The 22,634-nt window shown below is 40.9% G+C and overlaps 3 protein-coding genes across 7 annotated transcripts; 2 read left to right on the forward strand and 1 right to left on the reverse strand.

Annotated features, from left to right (window-relative positions):
* Positions 1 to 2,100: 2,100 nt before the first annotated feature.
* On the forward strand, positions 2,101 to 3,066 carry LOC139831608 (uncharacterized). Its single transcript, XM_071820909.1, has 2 exons — positions 2,101 to 2,320; positions 2,495 to 3,066. The coding sequence occupies exons 1-2, from the start codon at positions 2,101 to 2,103 to the stop codon at positions 3,064 to 3,066; spliced, it is 792 nt and encodes a 263-aa protein (XP_071677010.1).
* A 328-nt stretch (positions 3,067 to 3,394) lies between these two features.
* On the forward strand, positions 3,395 to 6,988 carry LOC127300028 (vacuolar protein sorting-associated protein 32 homolog 1). Of its 3 annotated transcripts, none has more exons than XM_051330101.2 (8): positions 3,395 to 3,612; positions 3,687 to 3,750; positions 4,523 to 4,659; positions 5,713 to 5,812; positions 6,030 to 6,115; positions 6,208 to 6,299; positions 6,492 to 6,606; positions 6,715 to 6,988. In XM_051330101.2, the coding sequence occupies exons 3-8, from the start codon at positions 4,570 to 4,572 to the stop codon at positions 6,886 to 6,888; spliced, it is 657 nt and encodes a 218-aa protein (XP_051186061.1). In that variant the 5' UTR covers positions 3,395 to 3,612; positions 3,687 to 3,750; positions 4,523 to 4,569; the 3' UTR covers positions 6,889 to 6,988. The 3 variants fall into 3 exon arrangements, with proteins under 3 accessions (XP_051186061.1, XP_051186062.1, XP_051186060.1); XM_051330102.2 differs by having other exon boundaries at positions 3,395 to 3,593; positions 4,388 to 4,659; XM_051330100.2 differs by having other exon boundaries at positions 3,395 to 3,593.
* A 491-nt stretch (positions 6,989 to 7,479) lies between these two features.
* LOC127300027 (B3 domain-containing protein Os01g0234100) lies at positions 7,480 to 13,209 on the reverse strand. 3 transcript variants are annotated; one of them, XM_051330094.2, is made up of 11 exons: positions 13,105 to 13,209; positions 12,377 to 12,502; positions 12,027 to 12,092; positions 11,141 to 11,296; positions 10,022 to 10,147; positions 9,736 to 9,855; positions 9,470 to 9,504; positions 9,248 to 9,371; positions 8,786 to 8,992; positions 8,578 to 8,668; positions 7,480 to 8,467 (listed from the first exon to the last, which is right to left on the reverse strand). In XM_051330094.2, the coding sequence occupies exons 1-11, from the start codon at positions 13,126 to 13,128 to the stop codon at positions 7,743 to 7,745; spliced, it is 1,800 nt and encodes a 599-aa protein (XP_051186054.2). In that variant the 5' UTR covers positions 13,129 to 13,209; the 3' UTR covers positions 7,480 to 7,742. The 3 variants fall into 3 exon arrangements, with proteins under 3 accessions (XP_051186054.2, XP_051186055.2, XP_051186059.1); XM_051330095.2 differs by lacking the exon at positions 12,027 to 12,092; XM_051330099.1 differs by lacking the exon at positions 12,027 to 12,092 and having other exon boundaries at positions 12,377 to 13,209.
* Between the last annotated feature and the right edge of the window lie 9,425 nt (positions 13,210 to 22,634).

The raw sequence follows: 22,634 nt of genomic DNA on the forward strand, positions 1-22,634 counted from the left end.
CGCCAAGCTACAAGGAGAAAAAAGAAAAAACGCATCAATAAATTAAAGCGAACTGATGGCTCGATTACTTCGGACGCCACCGAGATGGAGGAGCTTACTCGTACCTTCTTCCAGGGGCTATACACACGTGATGATGACATTCATCCATCGATCATTACTGATAACCTGCAACAACTAGTGGATGATGATATGAATAATACATTTTGCGCAGATTTTTCGGCGAAGGAGATCAGCGATTTATTGTTTCAGATTGGCCCTCTCAAGGCTCCTGGTCCCGATGGTTTTCCCGCCCGATTCCTTCAACGGAACTGGGAGCTTCTGCGGGATGATGTGGTTCGCGCTGTCCAGCATTTTTTCACTGATGGAGTAATGCCAGAGGAGGTCAATGATACAGCTATTGTTCTCATCCCAAAAAAGAATGACCCTGAAGATATTAAAGATTTCCGCCCTATCAGCTTATGCAATGTAATTTTCAAGGTGGTCTCCAAATGTCTTGTAAATAGACTGAGGCCGATTTTGGATGGCATCATATCACCTATGCAAAGTGCCTTTATTCCAGGAAGATTAATTACAGACAACGCTCTCATTGCTTTTGAGTGTATACACTCAATCCAGACTGGTTCGGTTGCTAAGAAGAAATTCTGTGCGTACAAGTTGGACATGGCCAAGGCCTATGACCGCGTGGACTGGAGGTTCTTAGAAAGGGTTTTAGCGAAGCTGGGCTTTCACAGTACTTGGATTCGGTGGGTTATGGCTTGCGTCACCACCGTTCGGTATTCAATTCGCTTTAATGGAAAAATGTTGGATCCTTTCACTCCGTCGCGGGGTTTACGCCAGGGCGATCCCCTCTCCCCGTACTTGTTCCTCTTTGTGGCTGATGGTTTGTCTTGTCTGATCAGGAAGGAAATTGAAGATGTGACACTCCGTGATTTGCATATCAGCAGAAATGGCCCAGGGATTTCCCATCTCCTCTTTGCAGACGACAGTTTACTTTTCTTTGAGGCATCTACTGAGCAAGCTCTTATTGTAAAATCAATCCTGGACCGATATGAGAGAAGCACGGGCCAAATGGTGAGTTTGGGTAAATGCTCGATTCTATATGGTGATCAGTGCACTGCAGATAGCCAGAATGATATTAAAAGCATTTTGAAATATGAAACAACCTGTTTTGAAGAGAAGTATTTAGGCCTCCCTGTTCCTGAAGGCAGAATGTAGAAAGGAAAGTTACAATCTCACAAAGAGAGGTTCCTCAAGCGGGCTTCTGATTGGATCGAGAAATATATGTCGGGAGGAGCAAAGGAGATCCTTATAAAATCTGTCCTGCAATCTCTACCCACTTATGCCATGGGCATTTTCAAATTCCCAGTAGGGCTGCTTGATGAATTGTCACATATTATTAGAGATTTTTGGTGGGGCGACGATCATGACCGGAGGCACATACACTGGATGTCCTGGGAGAAAATGACCAGACCAAAATCACATGGTGGCATGGGCTTTCGTGATCTGAGGGTCTTCAACCAAGTACTTCTTGCGCGCCAAGCTTGGCGTCTGCTGCATTTTCCGGAGAGCTTGTGTGCTCGAGTCTTGAAAGCGAAGTATTATCCGGCTGGTAATCTGTTGGACACGGCATTCATCCAGAATACGTCTTAGTCGTGGCAGGGGGTAATGCATGGCCTGGAGCTGCTTAAAAAAGGAGCTATATGGAGAGTTGGATGCGGCTCTCAGATAAAAATATACAGGGATAACTGGATTCCAAGATCGGATGGGATGAAGGTAACTAGACCGAGATCAAACTGTCGGCGTCGGTGGGTTTCAGAGTTAATTAACCTGGATACAATGACTTGGAATGAAACCATGGTCCGATCCTCCTGTACTCATTGGGATGCGACGGCAATTCTGGCCATCAAGCTACCGGCTAGGAGGTGTGACGACTTTGTCGCGTGGTTCCCTGAGAGTAATGGTATTTTCTCGGTTAGATCGGCTTATAGATTGGGCATGCAGCCGGCCCTTGAAGTTCTAAGCTAGGGACAGTCAAGCTCTGAACCTAATGGTGATCGTAGCATCTGGGACTTGGTCTGGAAAGCTAAAGTGCCGCATAAGATGAGAGTTTTTGCGTGGAAAGTAGGCACGTCAACACTGGCCGTTTGTGAGAATGTCCATCGCCACATTGTGTCGGTGGATGCCATGTGCCCCATATGTGGTGTTGAAGGTGAGGATGACCATCATGCTCTTGTCCGATGCACTATTGCTCGCGCCCTTCGGGATGAATTGCGGAAGAGTTGGGATCTACCTTCAGAGGAGAACTTCTACCATACTGGCCGTGAGTGGCTGTTTCATCTTTTGGCCAACACTTCTACTGTAGGGCGGGCACAAGTTATTTTCTTACTATGGAGAGTGTGGCACCATAGGAATGATATTATTCATGGAGACGGGAAGGCATCTGTCGCGGCGTCGGCTCCTTACCTGATTAATTATCTGAACTCATTTCATGCAGTTTTGACTACTACTTCCGATCCTAAGGGGAAGGCACCGATGCAGCCTGTTCAAGCAGGCCCGGAGCGGCGGGATGAGACCGCCTGGGTCGCGCCGAGGGAGGGTGAGCTCAAGGCTAACGTGGACGCTGGATGGGATCCGTTAACAAAGAAGACTGGTATTGCGGCTATAATCCGAGACCATGGCGGACAGGTCGTTGTGGCGGCGTGGAATTCGGTCGAGGGGTGTCTCAGCCCGGAAGAAGCCGAGATTCATGCTGGTTTACTTGGCCTCCGACTACTCATCTCTACGAGCAAAGGGCCAGCTACCTTGGAGTCCGATTGCCATCGCCTTGTCATTACTTGTCAGGAGGAGTCTCTAGACAGATCTACGCACTGGGCTCTATATAGCGAGTTCAAAGAGCTTCTGAGGGTTTATAATCAGATCTCGGTTTGTAAGGTTGATCGTAGGAACAATAGACCTGCTCATGCTTTAGGCCAACTAGGAAAAGCAGGTTCTAGTGGTATCTCTTGGGGATCACCATCGAGCTGCGTCTCGAACTTGGTTGATCGCGATTGTATGGACATTGTGTAATCCCAGAACAGCAGGTTTCTTACGCACTCTTTTCCTTACCAGGGCACCGAAGGGGACTAGAAGGTTTTTAATGAGGCGGCCTGCTGTTCTTATATATAAAGTGTTCCTACTTCAAAAAAAAAAAAAATGAAGATATACATGCAATTTTTTTTCCTAAATGTCTTAGCACTGCAAATTTTGTTTTTAAATAAAGGAAGCATATATATCCTAGATCAAAACTGCATTTTCGCCTTTTTTTTGCTAAATTTATACTCCCTGTATTAAGAAACACGGAGGGTAGTACACCCGTGTTTTTTTTTTCCTGCACGTTGCCTCCCGACCATGTGGGCCGTTTGTTGTTCTTTCTTCGTCCTAAAGCCAGCTTGAGTGCCGCCACAGGCCTCTCCAGATACATTAGTGCGCCGCCGATACCAGCAACTGTTGCCCGCTTCCACTGCTCCACTCCGGCGAGAAATGCGGCGTACTTCGGAGCTGGATGCGCTGACGCGGCAGCTCGGATCGTTGGCGTCGTCTCGGTGCTAAGACTGGTATGCCACTGGTATAGATGTAGGTAGTACCGATTTTAATCAATCCCCTTCCCTTGCTTCTTACTTTCTTAGTTTCCACCTCCGTGGTTGCAGCTCGCAGTCGCAGGAGCTCGATTCGTCGACGGGACATCAGGGACTTCCAGATTCCGTTGTTCAGGCAAGTTGGGATTTCTTTCTAACCTGCATCTGAAGGGGAAAATAAAGAGGGGGTAAAATGGTAAATCAAGTCCGACTCTTGGATATAGAGTTCATGGAATAAATGAGAAATTGAGAATACCCCATTTATAGTTGGATAATTTAGCAGCTGCACATCATCCATTATTGTAGAGCCAGCAGAGATGATATGGTCAACTAACTTCCATCGTCACAAGCTGCATAGATTGAGAACGGCAGCTCAACTACTACACCGAAAAAGAAAAGGGGGTGGTTCAGTTTGCCTCATTACCTTTTCTCAAGTAAGAAACATAGAGCTGATATGGTGTTGTTCTGCGGCAGTGAGCTATGTACCTAGTGCCAGCTAATCCCACACACCTGCTACAGATTTTTGATGCGCTGAAAGTGTTGTTTGTGTCATACTTATTGTTGATTTATCCTCATATGTATAATTTCGAAAATGAAGGAAAGGAACCTATTTAGCACGAAGTGGTCACCGGTAGGCAAACTGTCAAACAAGGGGATGTGGCATGTATTCTGAGATGGTGATCTCACTGGAAGTGTCATCCTTTCTTTTTCATAAGCTGAGAATATTCTACCACATGCTAATGGGTCTGCCTTTTCCTTCCTACTATTCTCAGATGCTAATGGCTGTGTCTGCCTTTCTCTTCCTACCATTCTCAAGGAGCTACCTTTCCCCTTGCTTCCCCTGTTGATCCGCTCTCCTTCAGGAAACACCATTCCTATTCATCACCCACATACTCCTTCATACACAGGCCATCTTCATCCAGAGCGAGAATCAGGAGAAGGCTGTGACGACAAGATGCTGAAGAAATTGCTGTTGAAGACTAAGAGCAAGAAGAAGAAGGAGGCTGCCTCTTCTGCCCTCCCCACTTTGGATCGCCTGCACGAGGTCTTTATCTCTTCCCCTGTCCAGTTTATTTTGTTTTTTTGTCTTTCGTATTCTCTCAATATTTGCTTTCTTGCTCGAATTTCATCAGTACTGTTGGCAACTTGGCAAGCCAGGTTGGATTTTGGGTATGGAAGCTCAAAACATTTCAAATTAGTTTCCATCAAGAAAAAAAAAGTTTCTAGTTAGCAACGAATATATAAAGAACAGAAAGCCTCAGAACTGTAGCGTGTATCACCCAAGTCTGTAGTAATAGTAATCTGAGGAAGTAGCCCTATCCGTCTTTTATAACTACTAGAATAATGTAATGTAGATGTGCGTACTTCTGTATCCAATAGATTTTCAGAAGACAAGTGTGGAAGAAAACAATACTATTAAGTTTTCTTTCTTACATGGCCGAACCTTCCAATTGGTTACAGATTTTGACCATTAGTTGTCATTTGTCTAGAAGAACTTAGTTTGTTGATTTGAAGATATGGTCAACTATGTCGCCCTAGTCATTTATTGCTTGTCTGCTTAGAGCACATAATAGTAAACTGTTGTATTTGATGCTGATATTGATGTTCCCTCATACTCTGTTTCTCGTTTTTCTATCAAAGTGATGTCAGCGTGACCCTTAGTATACTACACAATCAAGTAGCAACAATCAATAGAGTATGTTTTCATGCACACAAAATCAGTGTCATTGTAGGAATAAGAAACTTATGCAAAGACCAAGGGAAGGGAACATTCAAAGTAGGTTGATGTGTATGCATTCCCAGCTACAGCTCAGTTTTAGGATGCTAAGTAGTCTATTCCGTCTTCTCTTTGCTTTTGTTGCATACATTTTCAAAATGATAAGAGTTTTCACAACAGTGTATTATCATGTTGGAGATAGTTAATTATCTGAGAGAACTCGATAGCCTATTATGTGGCGAGGAGCGCATGTTAGCTGGACAGAAAGATATCTTTGAGTTGCCCGAGTTATGAGTACAGTTCAAATGCTAATATTAGTAATTACTATCATATATTATCCATTCAGAGTAGCTTATTTTTATTGTTCCGTGGTATGTGTAGACCCTGGAAATGCTGGAGAAGAAAGAGCGTTTTCTTCAGAAGAAGTCTTCTGCAGAAGTAGAAAAGGCTAAGGATTATACAAAGGCAAAGAACAAGAATGGTAAGTGTTCTGTTGAAAAATACTGCATTTGTTTGTAAGGTCCCAGGTATTTGCACAGAATCCATCGACCCAAGACAAAACTTAAACACTGCTAGTTTGTGAACTTGAATATCCGGAAGCCATTCACTAACTAATGGCTATTTAGTGCTGGACAAAACATTTCTTAAAAAATGTGATGGCTGTGTAACTTACATGAGAAATTACTTCGTTGTTGCAGCTGCAATTCAATGTTTAAAGAAAAAGAAGTTGTATGAAACACAAATTGAGCAGCTGTCAAATTTTCAATTGCGAGTCCATGATCAGGTGATGAAAGATGTAGATGTATCTTCAATCATGGTCACACATATCTGGATTCTCAAAGGTTGCAAAAAACTAATGGGAATTTTTGTGTGTAGATTATAATGCTTGAGAATGCTAAGGCAACTACTGACACAGTTGATGCTTTGCGCTCTGGATCATCTGCTGTCAAAGCTATTCAACAGTCCCTGTAAGATTCCACCTCCCCTTCTCCGTTTCCATTTCAGTGGCAGATGCAGGTGTAGAATTCCCATGCAGTGTGCATCCAGGAGCAGTGCCCACTCAATTCTTCCGTGAATAAGCTACCTGACTTGGATGTGCAGGCCATCAGTTGCCAATAACATGTCCTTTTTTATGAACCGACCATGCAATTATTGTGCAGGAGTATTGATGACATTGAAAATGCAATAGATGATGCGAACGAGCAAACAGAAAACATGAAACAGATACAGGAAGCACTTGCAACACCATTCGGTGCTTCAGCTGAATTCGACGAGGTGTGTTGGCTCTCTCCCCTTTGCATCAGTTTAGAAACATTCCGACCATCGTCCACATGTACTGTCAAGTTTGAAGATATATGACACATTGTTCTTTTTCCGAAATAGGATGAGTTAGAGGCGGAGCTGGAAGATCTCGAGGATGAAGAGCTGGAAAATGAGCTGCCTGAACCGCCACAGGGGATACCCGTGGCGCCATCTGCGTCTGAGGCAAAGTCTTCCCGGCCGATGGCCAATGATTTCGCTGAACTGACCAAGCTCCAAGCAGAGATGGCCCTTTAGAAACTGTGTTTCAGGTAGGATGCTGACATTGAAACCTCTGTATAAATCTCAGACATTCTGATGCGTGCATGTTGTGAAATTGAGCCTGTTTTGTCGAACATCCATTCCTGCCACTGCACTTCTTAACTGAATGGCAGCGCTCTTAGCCTCTTAGGTTCCTGTTTCCCGTCTTTTGCATCTTGATCAAATGATTTGCATAGGCTTTTGGAGAATTGAAATCCTTAGGAAATTGGCCTGATTTGTAGGATTCAACCCTATAGGATTTTCTGAAGAAATCATTTTCCTTTGCACTATGTTTCACAGGAAAGTTTGAATCACTCAGAGATATGAATATAATCTGTGGCGGTTCAGTCCCACGAACATTTGCATAAGGAAAACCCCACGACTCTTATCTCAACAATCTATGCGTCTTCGCATCTGTGCAATATTTCTCTTGTTCTTTTCTTTCCCCATGTGTAAATCCAGAGAAATTTCGCATGTACTTCTTTACTCCAAAATTTATTCTTTATGCGGCAAGACCCCTTAAATTGGTCATTCACTTGTTCCTTGTTATTTCTTCACAATTTCAGTAGCTGAGCCAAAACCAGTAGCTGCAGAAACAAACGAAGAGCGACTCATAATAAACACGCAGGGCTACATTTCATCATTCCATCTTGCAGCATTGCTAGCTGCGCACAAGTTGAAGCTGATGTGCACCCAAAAAAAAAGGCATCCTAGATACGTTGCTGTACCAAACTACCCATCTAGATAGACAACATTTAACTAGAGCTTGCACGGAAAAAAAAGTTCAATTAGAACTGATACATAGGTTAACCCTAAGCTAGTTACTGAAGATGCGCACGAGATGTCGTCGATCACCATGGTGCGGCCGCCAGCTGCCGCATAGCCTGGTCCTTCTTCTTCCTCGCGCTCGACTCTACCATCTCTTTCATCTCCACGTCCATCTCCTCCAGGGCATCCTTGAGGCTTGACATCCTCGACTCAAGGGCTCTCATTTCTTCTGCGGCATTATTCCTCTCCAGCTTGACTTTTTCATACCCCTCACACTCCTGTGCAGCAACCTGGAGGTCTGGCTGAGCAGTGAGGAGGGCAAGTAGGCCGTCAACGCGCTTGCGCAGGAAGGCGACGTCCATTCCAAGGAACTCAAAGGACTCCAAAATCTTCTTCCACGCCGCAAGGTCCTCCAGGGAAGAGGAAGATGCAGAGGAGGCCCTGATGTCCACGGCGATGTTGACCGTCTCCATGATCACTCCTGCAGCGAACATTGGGCTTATCTGCTTCAGCAGACCCCTGTGGAGGAATGCCTTCCGTGCAAGGCAGAGCTCGTAATATGCCGTGCGCATGTGAGCCGGAATTAGTTTGCGGTCAATGGCTGAGCCATCGATCACGGTCTTGAAGTCTCTAAGGCTTGTCATGGTGTTGAAACCGGTGTCTGGGTGGTCTGGAGATCTGATGCCGTCGTTGTCCGCTGCTTCTTCAATGGCTAGGTTGCTGCTGTCATCATTGGTTCCATTGCCACCGAGTCTGGTACCTTCTGAATCCTCCTTGGACATGACATCACCATCCGAACTATTTTCTTCTGCATTGCGGAGGAAAAAACATGATTAGGAAGATCCAAATTTGATAACCTATTTCCATTTACAATAAATTAATAAGTGCGCAAATGAACGTTCAAAAACAATTTCTCACCTGATATGTTGTTTTCCTTGGATGTGTCCAAATTCAGGAGACTAAGGGCTCCATCAGTTGTAGTGAACTTATTTTCTCTTAGTACGTACACCTGAAAAGAATAGTTGAATATTATCAAAAAGGGTAGCACTCCTGCCGTGTATTTGAAAACAACAATTATGAAGGAATGATGGAGCAGTAGACTAAATATTTGTGAAGCACAACTCGCCTTAAATCTTGTTGGTCTCACGAGTTGAAAGACCACGGCATCGCCTACTTTAAGATCATGCTGTACCACAAATCCATGCCACCCACCACTGAGTCCCCCCTTGCGAGCTAGGTAATTTGTATCATAGCTGTGGCCATCCTCATCTTCTAATTCTACTGTAACATCATGGTCTGGAAGATAATTTCTGCAAAAGCTAACCGGGAGCCCCTGGGAGAGGAACACAAAGCTCAAATACAGAGGGAGCAAAAAAGAAGGTACATTAATGGTGGCACATGCTTCTTGGCTCCTCCATCGAGAGCTCAATTTCGCAAATTTATCCGTGCTCTAAGATTTCTTGTTCATCCTATGAAGATATCAAATCCCTTGTAATTTAGTCTTCTACTGAATATTGCTCATAATAACGGGATTGCCGGATTCATCAGCATTGGACAAACATTCAAACATGTTTAAACAGAGACTTACCAGCCAAAAACCCCTAACAACATGCGACTTCAGCATAAGCTTGATAAAGCTTGGGCCTTCTTCTGGCAATTTCTCATTGACCTTCACAGCTCTGTCCCAAGCAGTGCCATAGAAGTCCTTAACACTACAATTTGATTTCAAGATTCAGGTGAATAATCCAGACACACTTCATGGCTTTTTTAACAAACTCTACTCATGAGAAAACAGCGAAAGTTGAAATACCGTGCAGATTTATCCCTGCCATCATCATCAGATACCTGTCGAATCAGAACTTGTTCATAGTTAGTCTTGCTGAAATTTTTATTCAGTCATCCACATTCCAGAGTGTAACATATATCTTGATATGCTTACACTCAATTACGGCATCGTACATATTTATTTTACAAAAGAATGAGTGCCATAAATGAACAAGTCATTCAATCAAACTTTGAACAATAAAAAAAATTCTACATTGAAGCGATCTGAAATGATTCCATGTAGGACCTTACCTCTGGCTCCAAATCACCATCCTTGTCTTCCTTGCCCTCACTGCTTCGGCTCCTACTGTCAACCAGCTGCGGTTTCTTGCTCTTGGCAGATTTGGAACCTGGGGCCCTCCCTCTCTTCGTCTGCAACACAACCAATCAAAGCAGATCAACATGTTCATAGCTAGTCTATTTCTCCAATGTTTTTTTTACTTGGCCATAAAAAATGCGAAGTTTGACATACGTCAAGCTTTGAATAACAAATATGTATTAACCGAGCGATCTTTAATTATTTTTTCTAAGGCCTTACTGTCGGCTCAAAATCATCATCTTTGTCACTCCTGCAATCGCTACTGCTGCTGCTGTCAAACAATAACCGCTTCTGCTCCATCTTACTCTTGGCAGATTTTGAACCTGTTGGCCTCCCTCTCTTCCTCTGAAAATAAACCAATAAACCAAAGCAGAGAAATGAATTAAATTTCTACTTACATTCGGCTGAAGTCTTGAGATAATAACAAATAACCTGAGTTATGAAAAAAATTGAAGAGCCAAATGTCTGAAGCATTATGAGTTTATTTTTTCCTGAAACGCACTTCAAATTGCGTATCTTTTGTATTAAAAAAAGAATACCAAGAAGTGCACTACTTACACGACTGAAAACAAAAAACCAAAAAAAATTATAAGAAATCTTAAACAAAATTGCTAATCAAAACTAGAGAAAAGGAAAAGAAAGCCAAAAGAAGCAAGAAAACTAGTCTTAACACTATCTAGCCATCGGAAGCATGACGAGTTCATAACTGAAATCTTTAGTGCTGTTAGCAAGCTTGGGTTGGACTTTGGGCAGGGAAGCTTAAAACATTTCAAATTAGTTTCCGTCAAGGAAAAAATGTTTCCAGTTAGCAACAAAATATATAAAGAACAGAAAGCCTCAGTACGTGTACCACACAAGTCTATAGTAATAGCAAAATGAGGAAGTAGCCTTACAGAACCGATCTTAAATTATTGTAGGGATGAAGCCTGCTACCCGCATGGGTAGCTACGCACCCCTGCATTATACCAATATTCCCGCCATATTAACTTGTTTTAGCTCGGTTTCCTAATAGAACGTGGAATTCTAGTTTACAAATGTGGTTTCCGAATTTTGTTTTGAACTTTTTTTTGTCAAAGTCAACTCACTATTCAAAAAGTCAACGCAAAATACGTTGGTGAGTTGACTTTGCCAAAAAAAAATCATATCAAAATTTCGAAACCACTTTTGTACACCAGAAATATGTGTTCTACTAAGAAAACAAGCTAAAATAGGTTTATACGGTTTGAATCACCATTTAACACAGATGTGCGTAGCTACCCATGCGGGTAGCAAATGCACTCTCAATTATTGTAATGTCCTAACAGAAGCGATCTTAAATTATTTTGTATAAGGCCTTACTGTCGTCTGAAAATCATCATTGTTGCTACTTGTCTCAAAATCATCATCCTTGTCACTCTTGCAATCGCTACTCCTGCCGCTGTTGAAGAATATCCCCTTCTGCTCCATCTTGCTCTTGGAAGATTCAGCACCTGCTGCTTGCCTCCCTCTCTTCCTCTGGAAATAAACCAACAAACCAAAGCAGAGTAACGAATTAAATGTCTACTTACATTTGGCTGAAGTCTGGAGATAACAAATAATCTGAGTTATGGATTTTTTTTGAAGAGCCAAATCTCCGAAGCATTATGCGTTTATTTTTTCATCGAACGCACTTCAAATTCGTATCTTTTGTATTAAAAAAAGAGTACTAAGAAGTGCACTACTTACACGACTGCAAACGAAAGAACCAAAAATTATAATAAATTCTAAACAAAATTGCTAATCAAAAGTTCAAAACTAGAGAAAAGGAAAAGAAATCCAAAAAAGACAGAAAACTAGTCTTAACACTATCGGAAGCATCACGAGTTCATAAATGAAGTATTTATTTGTTCTAATTTTATGAATAAGACATGTTAATATCACACGCACAAATGCAAGGATAAAATTAGGGTGTGTGTCTTTATAAGTTTTAGTGAGGTCTTTGCTAATTTTCTTTGCTCCCTGTTTATAACTAAAGCCTGGGAGCTTTTCTTGACCATTCTCGAGGCTCTCTGGCCTCATGATCTTCCATAGTGAGGATATGTCGAAAAGTTGGACGCTTGTAACTTACACCGAGATGGAAAGGAAAATGACGAGGAACTGTAAAATATGAAGACATTATTCTTTTATTAAAAGGGATGCTCTGAATGGAGCCATTTGTGCTCTAATTGAAGTCTATTCAAGACAACTAAATCAGTAAAACACTTACTTTCAAAATAATATAGTCATCAAGTTCTTTAGACTGTTCACCAAAAACAATAGCTAACTCCTCATCCTGCAATAACAAAATTTTAATTATTGCATCATGAGAAGTTGGATTTAGCAAACTACCAAAAAGAACAACATATATAGCCAAACAACATCATTTTTTACGAAAGCAGTTGTAGCCTAATGCATGCAGACATTGTGTATTTCTATTAGTCGCTTCATTGCTAATGGGGCACTATGTGAAAAACATAATTATATTAGCATGAACAAAGATTCAGAAAAGAAAAGGAGAAAAAGCTGATAAAATTGCTGAAAAAGAAGGTTCCCTTCCGTGAAGGTTATCACCGTCACCTTGAAATCACCGTCCTCCTGAACGTGTCTGCTGTCGTCAAGCAAATTAAGCCTGTGATGCACCAGTGCCATCCTCTGCCCCATCTTGGTCTTGGCAGACCAGGAATTTTCAGCCGGCGTCAATCTCTGTAAATCAAGCAACCAAGATGCGAGTAGACATCAACAAACCAGTAAATTAATTAGCACTAAATCTCATGTAGTAGTCTAGCAGTAAGTAGTAGCCAATAGTCAGTTCAGGCGTGCGAGGGCTGCGTGCGTCTGCGTTGTACTCGCTTAAAAGAAGTGAGTAAAATACAATATAACATGGAAAAGAACTTTTAACAAACAATCAAATGTCGTATCAACAGGAGAAAGAGAATCAATCAACCCATCTCATAATCAAATGTCCAAGACAAAGTGTCGATGAACTGAACATTGGGGATTTTTTTGTTCTCCCGCCTCTGTTTCTCTACCGGCAAGAATCACCCTGCCGAAAATTACTCCGTAAATCGAGGAAAAGAAGAAGACAGTCTTCCGGAAACATAAACAAACGAAGAAAACATACAGAAATCCTAAGCGCCCCATTAATCGGAAAGCAGAAATATACGCGGGGATATCAAGAGAAAGTAGAAATATATGTGTATAATAAGCAAATAAATATAGGGAGCACAGGGCCAGATCGGTAGGTGGTGGCTTGCGCGTGGGAGTTTTGTGTTGGAACTCGGAAGAGATAGAGAGAGAGAGCTTGCTTTGAAGGACTCGTCGATCGCCATGGCTGGACTCCTCGGGAGCTCCGGTGGATGTTTCGCGAAGTGGGATGGATATGCCAGAGAAGGAAGAAGCCGGGGAATGTACATCGGTAAACTTGTACTCCGTGGTACCAATATACGAACGGAACGGAACGGAACGGGAGGACTGGAAAGTGCTAGCCGACCGTTCGGAATCTACGAGAACAAAATTGTTCTAACTACTCCCTCCGTAAATAAGTGTATATCTCTAAACATTGTCAAAAAAAAAAAATACTTCTATCTTTCTAATAAACTTTAAAGTAGTAAAAGTTGCTTCTCTCATCGCACGGAAATCAAATCCAGTTATATTGAGCACATGTTCTCCTTGTTTTCTACATGCATTTAGCTTATTGGACGTGAAAGAATTAAAGAGGAGACATTCCAATGTATTTTTCACTCCACTACATAATATATCTTTAAAAACCTGCATATACATATACACTTATTTATAGACGGAGGAACTAGTTATTTGTTTACGTAGAACTACCCCTTCCATATTTATTTACTTCCCACTCTAGACTTAGTTAAAGTCAAAAAAATTCAAATTTGACCTATAACATATGAAATAATATCAATAACCATAATCGTCAAATGCACATAATATGAAAATAGAGTTTGTGACAATTGTATTACTATAGACTTTACTTTGTAGATATTACTAATATTTTAAAAAATACTTAGTCAATTTTTACTAAATTTGACTTTGATAAAACCTAGAACCCGATCTAAATGTGAACGGAGGGAGGATACATGTGTGTGTGTCTGGTACGTGTCCCTTTAATTAAGAGCATCCCACTCGTGCGGCGGTTACGGTGCCCTTCAAATCCTTTTTATGGTTCGTAGCAAAAAAATGCCCAACCGATAACCCTCAAACGCTGCCGGCAGAAACCCGAGTCTCAAATGTCGGACGACACTTCCGATTCACTTCCGGCATTGAGGGGTCTATGGGAGGCGCCGACAACCAACTTCACAGCAGCTAACCATGGACATGCTCACCTAACAACCGCTCTATTCCCACCAACACCTCTATTTCCTCTGTTTCTCTCTCTTTCTCTCTCTCTCCCTGTAAGGGTATATTGCCCTATGTGTGGTTTTGGTAATTAATGACAACCCCTATGGACTAATGTTTTCATTGAGTTTATATGAAGGAATATTCCATAGGTACTACTTGTAGTCCATGTGTTGGATTCAAGTATGGATGCCATGTGATAAAGATATACCTTGAGTATTGGCATCAAGATCATCGATTTGAAGACATATATGTGATATGATCAAGAAGAAGAAATGAAGATGGAAGTTCTTATGTAGAACTCAATATTAGCCATGCTCTAGCTTATGTCATAAGAAATGAGTTATCAAGATCTTGAGTGCTTGATTCCAAGTGAAGAATTCAAGTTATGGCTCTAAGTTGGTGTCATGATAGTCCCATGAGTTGAGCTATGGTTGCCTAAGATTTAGAGGCATGCAACCAAATGAAGAATTCTTTATACACCTCAAGATAGTATGATAGAGCATAAGAAGATACAAGGTTGACCAATACAAAGAGTGAAGATGTGCATCAATAGAGCTTTCCCATCATGGTGTATGGGGGAGCATTTGTGAGTCTTCACGAAGCAACAATGATCAAGTAAGGCATTTCTGTTGGAGATATGCCCAAGAGGCAATAATAAAAGTGGTTATTATATATTTTTGTGTTTATGATAAATGTTTATATACCATGCTATAATTGTATTAACCGAAACATTGATACATGTGTGTTATGTAAACAACAATGAGTCCCTAGTAAGCCTCTTAACTAGCTTGTTGATTAATAGATGATCATAGTTTCATGATCATGAACATTGGATGTTATTAATAACAAGGTTATGTCATTATATGAATGATGTAACGGACACACCCATTTAAGCGTAGCATAAGATCACGTCATTAAGTTTTTTGCTATAAGCTTTCGATACATAGTTACCTAGTCCTTTCGACCATGAGATCATGTAAATCACTTATACCGGAAAGGTACTTTGATTACATCAAACACCACTGCGTAAATGGGTGGTTATAAAGGTGGGATTAAGTATCCGGAAAGTATGAGTTGAGGCATATGGATCAACAGTGGGATTTGTCCATCCCGATGATGGATATATATACTCTGGGCCCTCTCGGTGGAATGTCGTCTAATAGCTTGCAAGCATATGAATGGTTCATAAGAGACCACATACCACGGTACGAGTAAAGAGTACTTGTCAGGAGACGAGGTTGAACAAGGTATAGAGATACCGATGATCAAACCTCGGACAAGTAAAATATCACGTGACAAAGGGAATCGGTATCGTATGTGAATGGTTCATTCGATCACTAAGTCATCGTTGAATATGTGGGAGCCATTATGGATCTCCAGATTCCGCTATTGGTTATTGGTCGGAGAGAGGTCTCAACCATGTCTACATAGTTCGCGAACCGTAGGGTGACACACTTAAGGTTTGATGTCGTATTAGTAGATATTGAATATATGGAATGGAGTTCGAAGTTTTGTTCGGAGTCTCGGATGGGATCCAGGACATCACGAGGAGTTCCGGAATGGTCCGGAGAATAAGATTCATATATAGGAAGTCATTTTATAAGTTTGAAAATGATCCGGTGCATTTATGGAAGGTTCTAGAAGGTTCTAGAAAAGTCCGGAAGAAATCACTATGGAAGGCGGAGTCCCGGAGGGACTCCACCTAGCATGGCCGGCCATCCCTAGGGGGTGGAGTCCCAGGTGGACTCCACCTATGGTGGCCGGCCACCCCCTCCCAAGGAAAGGTGGGAATCCCACCTCAAGTGGGAATCCCACCTTGGGTAGGTTTCATGTCATATGGAAGGTTTTGGTTTGGGGTCTTATTCGAAGACTTGTAGACCAACTCTTGGGTGTTCCACCTATATAATGAGGAACAAGGGGAGGGGCCCGGCCAACTCAAGCCAAAGCCTTGGCCGCACCCCATAGTGGCCGGCCACCCCCTCTCCCAAACCCTAGCCGCCCCACCTCCTCCACCTCTCCCGCAAACGCTTAGCGAAGCTCCGCCGGAGATCTCCATCGACACCGCCACCACGCCGTCGTGCTGCCGGGATTCAAGGAGGATCTACTACTTCCGCTGCCCGCTGGAACAGGGAGAAGGACGTCGTCTTCATCAACACCGAACATGTGACCGAGTACGGAGGTGTTGCCCGATTGTGGCACCGTCAAGATCTTCTACGCGCTTTTGAAAGTGGCAAGTGATCGTCTACTGCAACAATGAGATCTAATCTCGTAGGCTTTGGAAATCTTCAAGGGTTAGTCTCGTTCATCCCCTCGTTGCTCCCGTCTTCTAGATTGCATCTTGGCTTGGATTGCGTTCTCGCGGTAGGAATTTTTTTGTTTTCTATGCAATGTATCCCTACAGTGGTATCAGAGCCGCGTCTATGCATAGATGGTAGCACGAGTAGAACACAATTGTTTTGTGGGCATTGATGCTTATGTTGTCTTTAGTTTGAGTATTTTGCATCTTTGTGGCATAGTGGGATGAAGCGGCTCGGGCTAACTTTACATGACCGCGTTCATGAGATTTGCTCCACGCTCGACATGCAACTTGTATTGCATAAGTGGCTTTGCAGGTGTCTGTCTCTCCTACTATAGTGAAGATTCAATTTACTCTTCTATTGACAACACTAGTATCACCGTTGTGGTTCATGTTCGTAGGTAGATTAGATCTCACTCGAAAAACCCTAAACCACGTAAAATATGCAAACCAAATTAGAGACGTCTAACTTGTTTTTGCAGGGTTTGGTGATGTGATATGGCCATAATGTGATGATGAATATGTATGAGATGATCATTATTGTATTGTGGCAACCGGCAGGAGCCTTATGGTTGTCTTTAAATTTCATGTTGAGTAGTATTTCAAAGAAGTTGTAATAGTTGCTACATGGGAGAACAAACATGAAGACGGCGCTATTGACCTTGACGCTACGCCGACGATGGTGGAGATCATGCCCGTTGATGATGGAGATCATGTCCGTGCTTTGGAGATGAAGATCAAAGGCGCAAAGACAAAGGGGCCATATCATATCACATATGAACTGCATGTGATGTTAATCCTTTTTATGCATCTTATTTTGCTTAGATCGCGACGGTAGCATTATAAGATGATCCCTCTCACTAAAATATCAAGATAATAAAGTGTTCATCCTTAGTAGCACCGTTACCAATACTTGTCGTTTCGAAACATCTCGTGATGATCGGGTATGATAGATTCAACAAGTGTATACAACGGGTGCAAGCCAGTTTTGCACACGCGGATACTAAGGTTGCCTTGACGAGCCTAGCATGTACAGACATGGTCTCGGAACATGTAATATCCCAGGTAATGGGGTTACAAAAAATAGAGGAAACATATGTGTGCATTGCATTCATGCATAGAAAATCTGGGGAATTTTCGCGCTTTAAAGTAAAACAGTCACAGTAACTGAAGTTTCACTTGACCTTGGTGGAATTGAAGTAGCACATCAAGTCAAGCGCTATAAACCTCAAAGTGACTTTGTCAAAACCTTGTTTTGAGTAGAGATGATTTGATCTAAAGGGTTAGATCAAATAGAACTAATAATCAACACAACATCACTCAAAGATCAACTACTTGATCTTATTAAAGATCACAACAAGATATTCCTTGCCATAACATATGAACATCCATTTAATTGGAAATCAAGTAACAATAATTGGAGAAACTATTCTTCACTTATCTTCTCCATGTCTTAAACTAATCCTTGATCCTACCATGAACCTCATGGTATTCATTCTATTTCAGTCTGGGAAACAAGACAAGGAGATCAACTCTAGAAGTATATATATCCTTCTCTATTCCATATTATTATACATCAAACCTAGAGAGGTGGGATTTCTATTATAATTATTAGAGAACCAATGACAAACCTAGAGGCAAACCTTGGATATAAAGATCCATATGATCAAATCATCATCCTTAAGAGGAACCCTAGGATATTATTCAAGACCTTTCCTAGAGAGAGAACCCATTGATGTTAACCATAGATATTGGTGACTACATCATTATCTTTGGAGAATAACCTTAGGTTAGAATTTAAGTCCTTCCCCAAATAAGAGAGAGACCAATCATACCAATCCAAGCTTTACATATTTAAGAATAAAGGATAACCATTGAACTAAAGTATTAGGTTGTAAACCATTTCCCTTGGTGTGCTGAGATAACCTAATATCAAATGGAATAAGACTATACTCATGAATTAGTGAAATAAGGATAGGACTAATCCAACTAAGTTAGACAATTGAATCTTTAGCTTAGCTACTTAAATAATTATTAGGAGTACACCATAAACCCTAGAATAACTATGATTGTATGAGAGGGATCAAGCTATGGAGTTACACATAAGTAGTTGAGGCAACACTTGAACCTTAGGGAGATAATTAACCAATCATCAGGATGATTATATCATCATTCCTTGAGAAGAATCATAAGTAATTATCTCAGGTATTCTCCTGGGATATAAATCTAATGAGATAACCATGACCATGTCCACCTAAGGAATTATAAGAGAAGTACTATACCCTTGCTATTCAAGACAACACTTGATCTTGGAAGTGAGAAACTAGATCATAAGAGATACTTAAGGAAGCCAAACCTTTGATCATTACAAATTGGGTAATGATCATAAACCCTAAGAACTTGAGGTAGAGGATGTTAAGAGCATAAGAAAACTTTAGAATCAAACTCTATACTTTATATGGTGAGAAACCATTCATCATTATGACCAAAGTTAACTATAAAAAGAACTATAACCACTTTAGTTGCTTCAATAATAAATTGAGGATATAAATGAAAGTCAATTGGTGGAAGATAAAACCAATTCCCAAGTCCTCATTCACTAAAGAAGCACATAAACAATTAAGCAAGTAAGCATCTTATCATGGATAGGGGAGACTAAACCCTAACTAATGTAATATGATATCATCTCAACTCTATAACCTAGAATTATACCTCAATCTTAGTTTATGTATCCCTATGGTGCTCAAAATATAAAGCTAGGCCCTAATTGAAATTCAAACCAATTGCCATTAGGTAAACATCATTAGCATCCTAGTATGGCATATTAATTAAATCTTATGCTTCACTTCTTGAACATAAGAAACAAACCTTGTGCTACATTTTATAATTGAAATCATAGGTGTGGTAATAAACCACTCAACTTTAAAATCAAGATCAAACCATAATTAGAGTTGTATTACTCAAAGTATTTCAAGGTGATATTAACATACCATAATAGTGCTACCTGAAAATAGGGTTATAATCCAAACTGCAAGATCTTAATAATAAAGGTTCACATAAAATCATATGCATGGGACTAAATTCTCAATTAAAAGATCAAACCATAATGAGAAACTCTAAAACACTTAAGAGTATAAATTCTCAATTCTAATAATTCCAAACAGATTTGATTACACAAGAACAAGGAAATTAAAATGAGTGCATAAAATCATGATTAATAAACAATTGCAATGTAGCTCCTATATATTAAATGTTTATCCCAAAAACAATGCAGGAAAGCATTCATCCTTTTAATAGTCCTACTGAAATTCAAATTATCAAATACCTGCATAGTATCACCTGATTTAAATGTGAATTAAAACAAGAATTATAAAGCAGAATTGAAAAAACAGAAAATAAGAAAGAAAAAGAAAACAGGAAAAAAAATAAGGAGAAGAAGCTTACCTGGACCTTGCCAGCCGAAGTGGCCCAGCAGGAGTCCACCAACGCGGCCCAGCAACGCAGTCCAGCAGCAGCCCAAGCCAGGCCGAATAACCCTTCGTCCTAAATATCGAGGAGAGGCTCGTCCCCATCCTCTTTTCCCTGCATGGTCGACAGCACGAAGCCGTGCTCGGCTTGTGGCGCCGCTGGCGGCTTCTCCTCGCCCGAAGGCGTGATGAGGCGTGCTCCCTCGCCGTATAAAGGACTCTGGACGAACCCCAGCTCGAGTTTCCTCCTCCTCTGTCCCAATTTTTTGCTCGAACCGAAACCCTAACCCGCACTGCCTCCGGCCATCGCCGACGATGGAGACATCCCCGTGCCTCGCGGAGACCACCATCGGAACCGCCGTCCTCGACATGGTCTCCGTGCGCGAGGAATCGAGCTGAAGCTCCCGCCAGCGACCACGCCTGGCCGTCTTCTCCGACGCCGGTGACGGCTCAATCCGGCGGCACAGACCCTCTCTGGCTTCGCCGTCAAGCTTGGCGTGTCTCTGGTGAGCTCCTCGATCTCCTGACGTGCTCTCCATGCTCCCTAGCCCACCGTAGCGTCGCCTCACCGTGTCTCTGCTCGAACCGCCGCAGACCTCACCGCCGATCGAGCTCCGGCGACCCAAACATAGCGGCGCCGCCCTCAAACAGTTCCCCATGACACCAGAGTCGCATACGTTTAGTCTCCTGCCCGCGCATGTCCAAAATCATCGTCAATTGACGAATTTCCCGCCGCCCAGTAGCTCTGGTGATGAACTCGATTTTGACTTCGGTCAAAATTGACGTGGACACTGGGTCCACCAGTCAGAGGCTGCATGGGTAACTGGCCGGGTGCATTTAGTAATTCACTGTTTAATTTCAAATCCTATTTAATTACTGAAACTTTGTAAATTTGTAGAAAATTCATAAAAACTCAGAAAAATGCAAATAAGATATCAAAATTCTTATAAATGAAAAATCTATCCAATAAAAATATAAAATGAAAATTATATTTTTAATAAAAATTCAATTACTTAATATTTGTTATTTAAGCCTTATTTATTAATTCTAAATTCAATTAAAATTCAAAATTTAGGAAAAAGGTATAAAATAAATAAAAACCAGTAAATAAATAAAGAAAACATTAAAAGTAAATTTTCTTTATTATTTGTAAATCATTATTAGAGAGATTTAAACCCTAATTAATAATTACCTTAAGTATTAATTATTCAAAAATAATAAAATGCCCAAATTCAATAATATTCTTATCTCAAAGTTATTAATAACTTCAACTTTTCAAATGAAGTTATTAATCCAAGAACTAATTGACAATTAGGAAACCCTAAGTTCCATATTGAATTAAGAACACAAACCCATAATTTTATGTGGGATACTAAAAACCTAATTCAATTATGCACCAAACCCTAGCTCCATTAATTCATATGAAACCCAGTTTGCTTCTAACCTAAACCCTAGGTTAGAACATATGATCATGGTACCTTCTTTCAAATCATAGAACCATAGTAGCAAATGAATACTTGTCTTGGCCACATAAAATGTTGAAGACCTATCACTAATATATAGGTATCCCATGTGTTCATCCTTATCAGACTTAACTAATCAAGTGGGATCAACCAAGTATAAAACCCTAGTTCCTATCCCAAAGACCACCATCCTTAGTTATCCATAATTAGCATCACACCAGTGTGATGAACCCTAATAGCAACTACACCTACTATTTTGTATTACATACCATATCCCACTAAACCCTACTAGTGTTGAATACTTATCCACCATCCTATTCAGGAGCCAATTACTCCTTACTTAATAGAACCAACAGTAAAACCTAGACCACTTCAACCCTAATTAATATACTTCTTATTATTTAAGAAGTATGTTCTTCAAACGTTATTCTCTTGAAGAAAATAAGGAATCATCATCAACCCTGCTTATAAGGACCTATAAACCCTAGCCAGCTATCACTAGCAAGATAAACCAACCTTGACAACAACCATGTATAATGAATTGCTTAGGATGCCTAGGCTTATCTCAACCTTACAAGCCCTAGTTGCTGATGAATCCAACTATGTTGGGATCCATCTACTACTTACTCCAGAAACCAATTAGAACCATAGAATACCATAGAACCCCACAAACCTAATTTATCACACTTGTTCTTTATTATAGAACATGTTCTTCAAAAAGTTATTCTTTCGAAGTATATGATAATTAATCATTAACCATGCCATGTAGTGCCAAAACCAACCACTATCATCACATGCTAGGATTATACCAAATGTTATTATTATGTGCTATTAGTGTTATTATTATGATATATCACAACATCTGTTTATGATACCATGTAACCACACCTGAATAATAACCTTGTTTGTGAATCACTCTAAAAGTGCAACACACCCTGAACTAATAATTACCATTCACTAATCCTAAATCATTGGGGTTAGGATACGCTTAGAACGATTGCATCTCATACTTATGCATTATTGCATCCCTACCAATCTTTTAAACATCGTCCTTACCGGACGATGATGCTATTTCAGAATTTGGAGTTATTGCGTATCGAAGACCTTGCCTGCATAATCTTGCAGTCAAGAAAGGCAAGTTCATCACTTGCTCATGTCATTTGAGTATTTCTATCAAATTACTTGCAAAGTACTATGGTTAACACTATTGCATAAAAACCAAAACCACTACTTTCATAACTATGAATATGACT

This window comes from Lolium perenne, chromosome 5 (genome assembly GCF_019359855.2).
Source record: "Lolium perenne isolate Kyuss_39 chromosome 5, Kyuss_2.0, whole genome shotgun sequence".
Classification (NCBI taxonomy): Eukaryota; Viridiplantae; Streptophyta; class Magnoliopsida; order Poales; family Poaceae; genus Lolium; species Lolium perenne.

Excerpts from the sequence above, each read along its gene's own strand:
- LOC139831608 (XM_071820909.1), top strand. The coding sequence starts at position 2,101 with ATGAGAGTTTTTGCGTGGAAAGTAGGCACGTCAACACTGGCCGTTTGT. Across the intron at positions 2,321-2,494 it reads GAACTTCTACCATACTGGCC|TTTTGACTACTACTTCCGAT; the intron begins GTGAGTGGCTGT and ends CATTTCATGCAG.
- LOC127300028 (XM_051330101.2), top strand. The coding sequence starts at position 4,570 with ATGCTGAAGAAATTGCTGTTGAAGACTAAGAGCAAGAAGAAGAAGGAG. Across the intron at positions 5,813-6,029 it reads AAAGGCAAAGAACAAGAATG|CTGCAATTCAATGTTTAAAG; the intron begins GTAAGTGTTCTG and ends TCGTTGTTGCAG. Across the intron at positions 6,300-6,491 it reads AAAGCTATTCAACAGTCCCT|GAGTATTGATGACATTGAAA; the intron begins GTAAGATTCCAC and ends ATTATTGTGCAG.
- LOC127300027 (XM_051330094.2), bottom strand. The coding sequence starts at position 13,128 with ATGGCGATCGACGAGTCCTTCAAA. Across the intron at positions 9,505-9,735 it reads ATGGTGATTTGGAGCCAGAG|GTATCTGATGATGATGGCAG; the intron begins GTAAGGTCCTAC and ends CTGATTCGACAG. Across the intron at positions 8,669-8,785 it reads TGAGACCAACAAGATTTAAG|GTGTACGTACTAAGAGAAAA; the intron begins GCGAGTTGTGCT and ends TATTCTTTTCAG.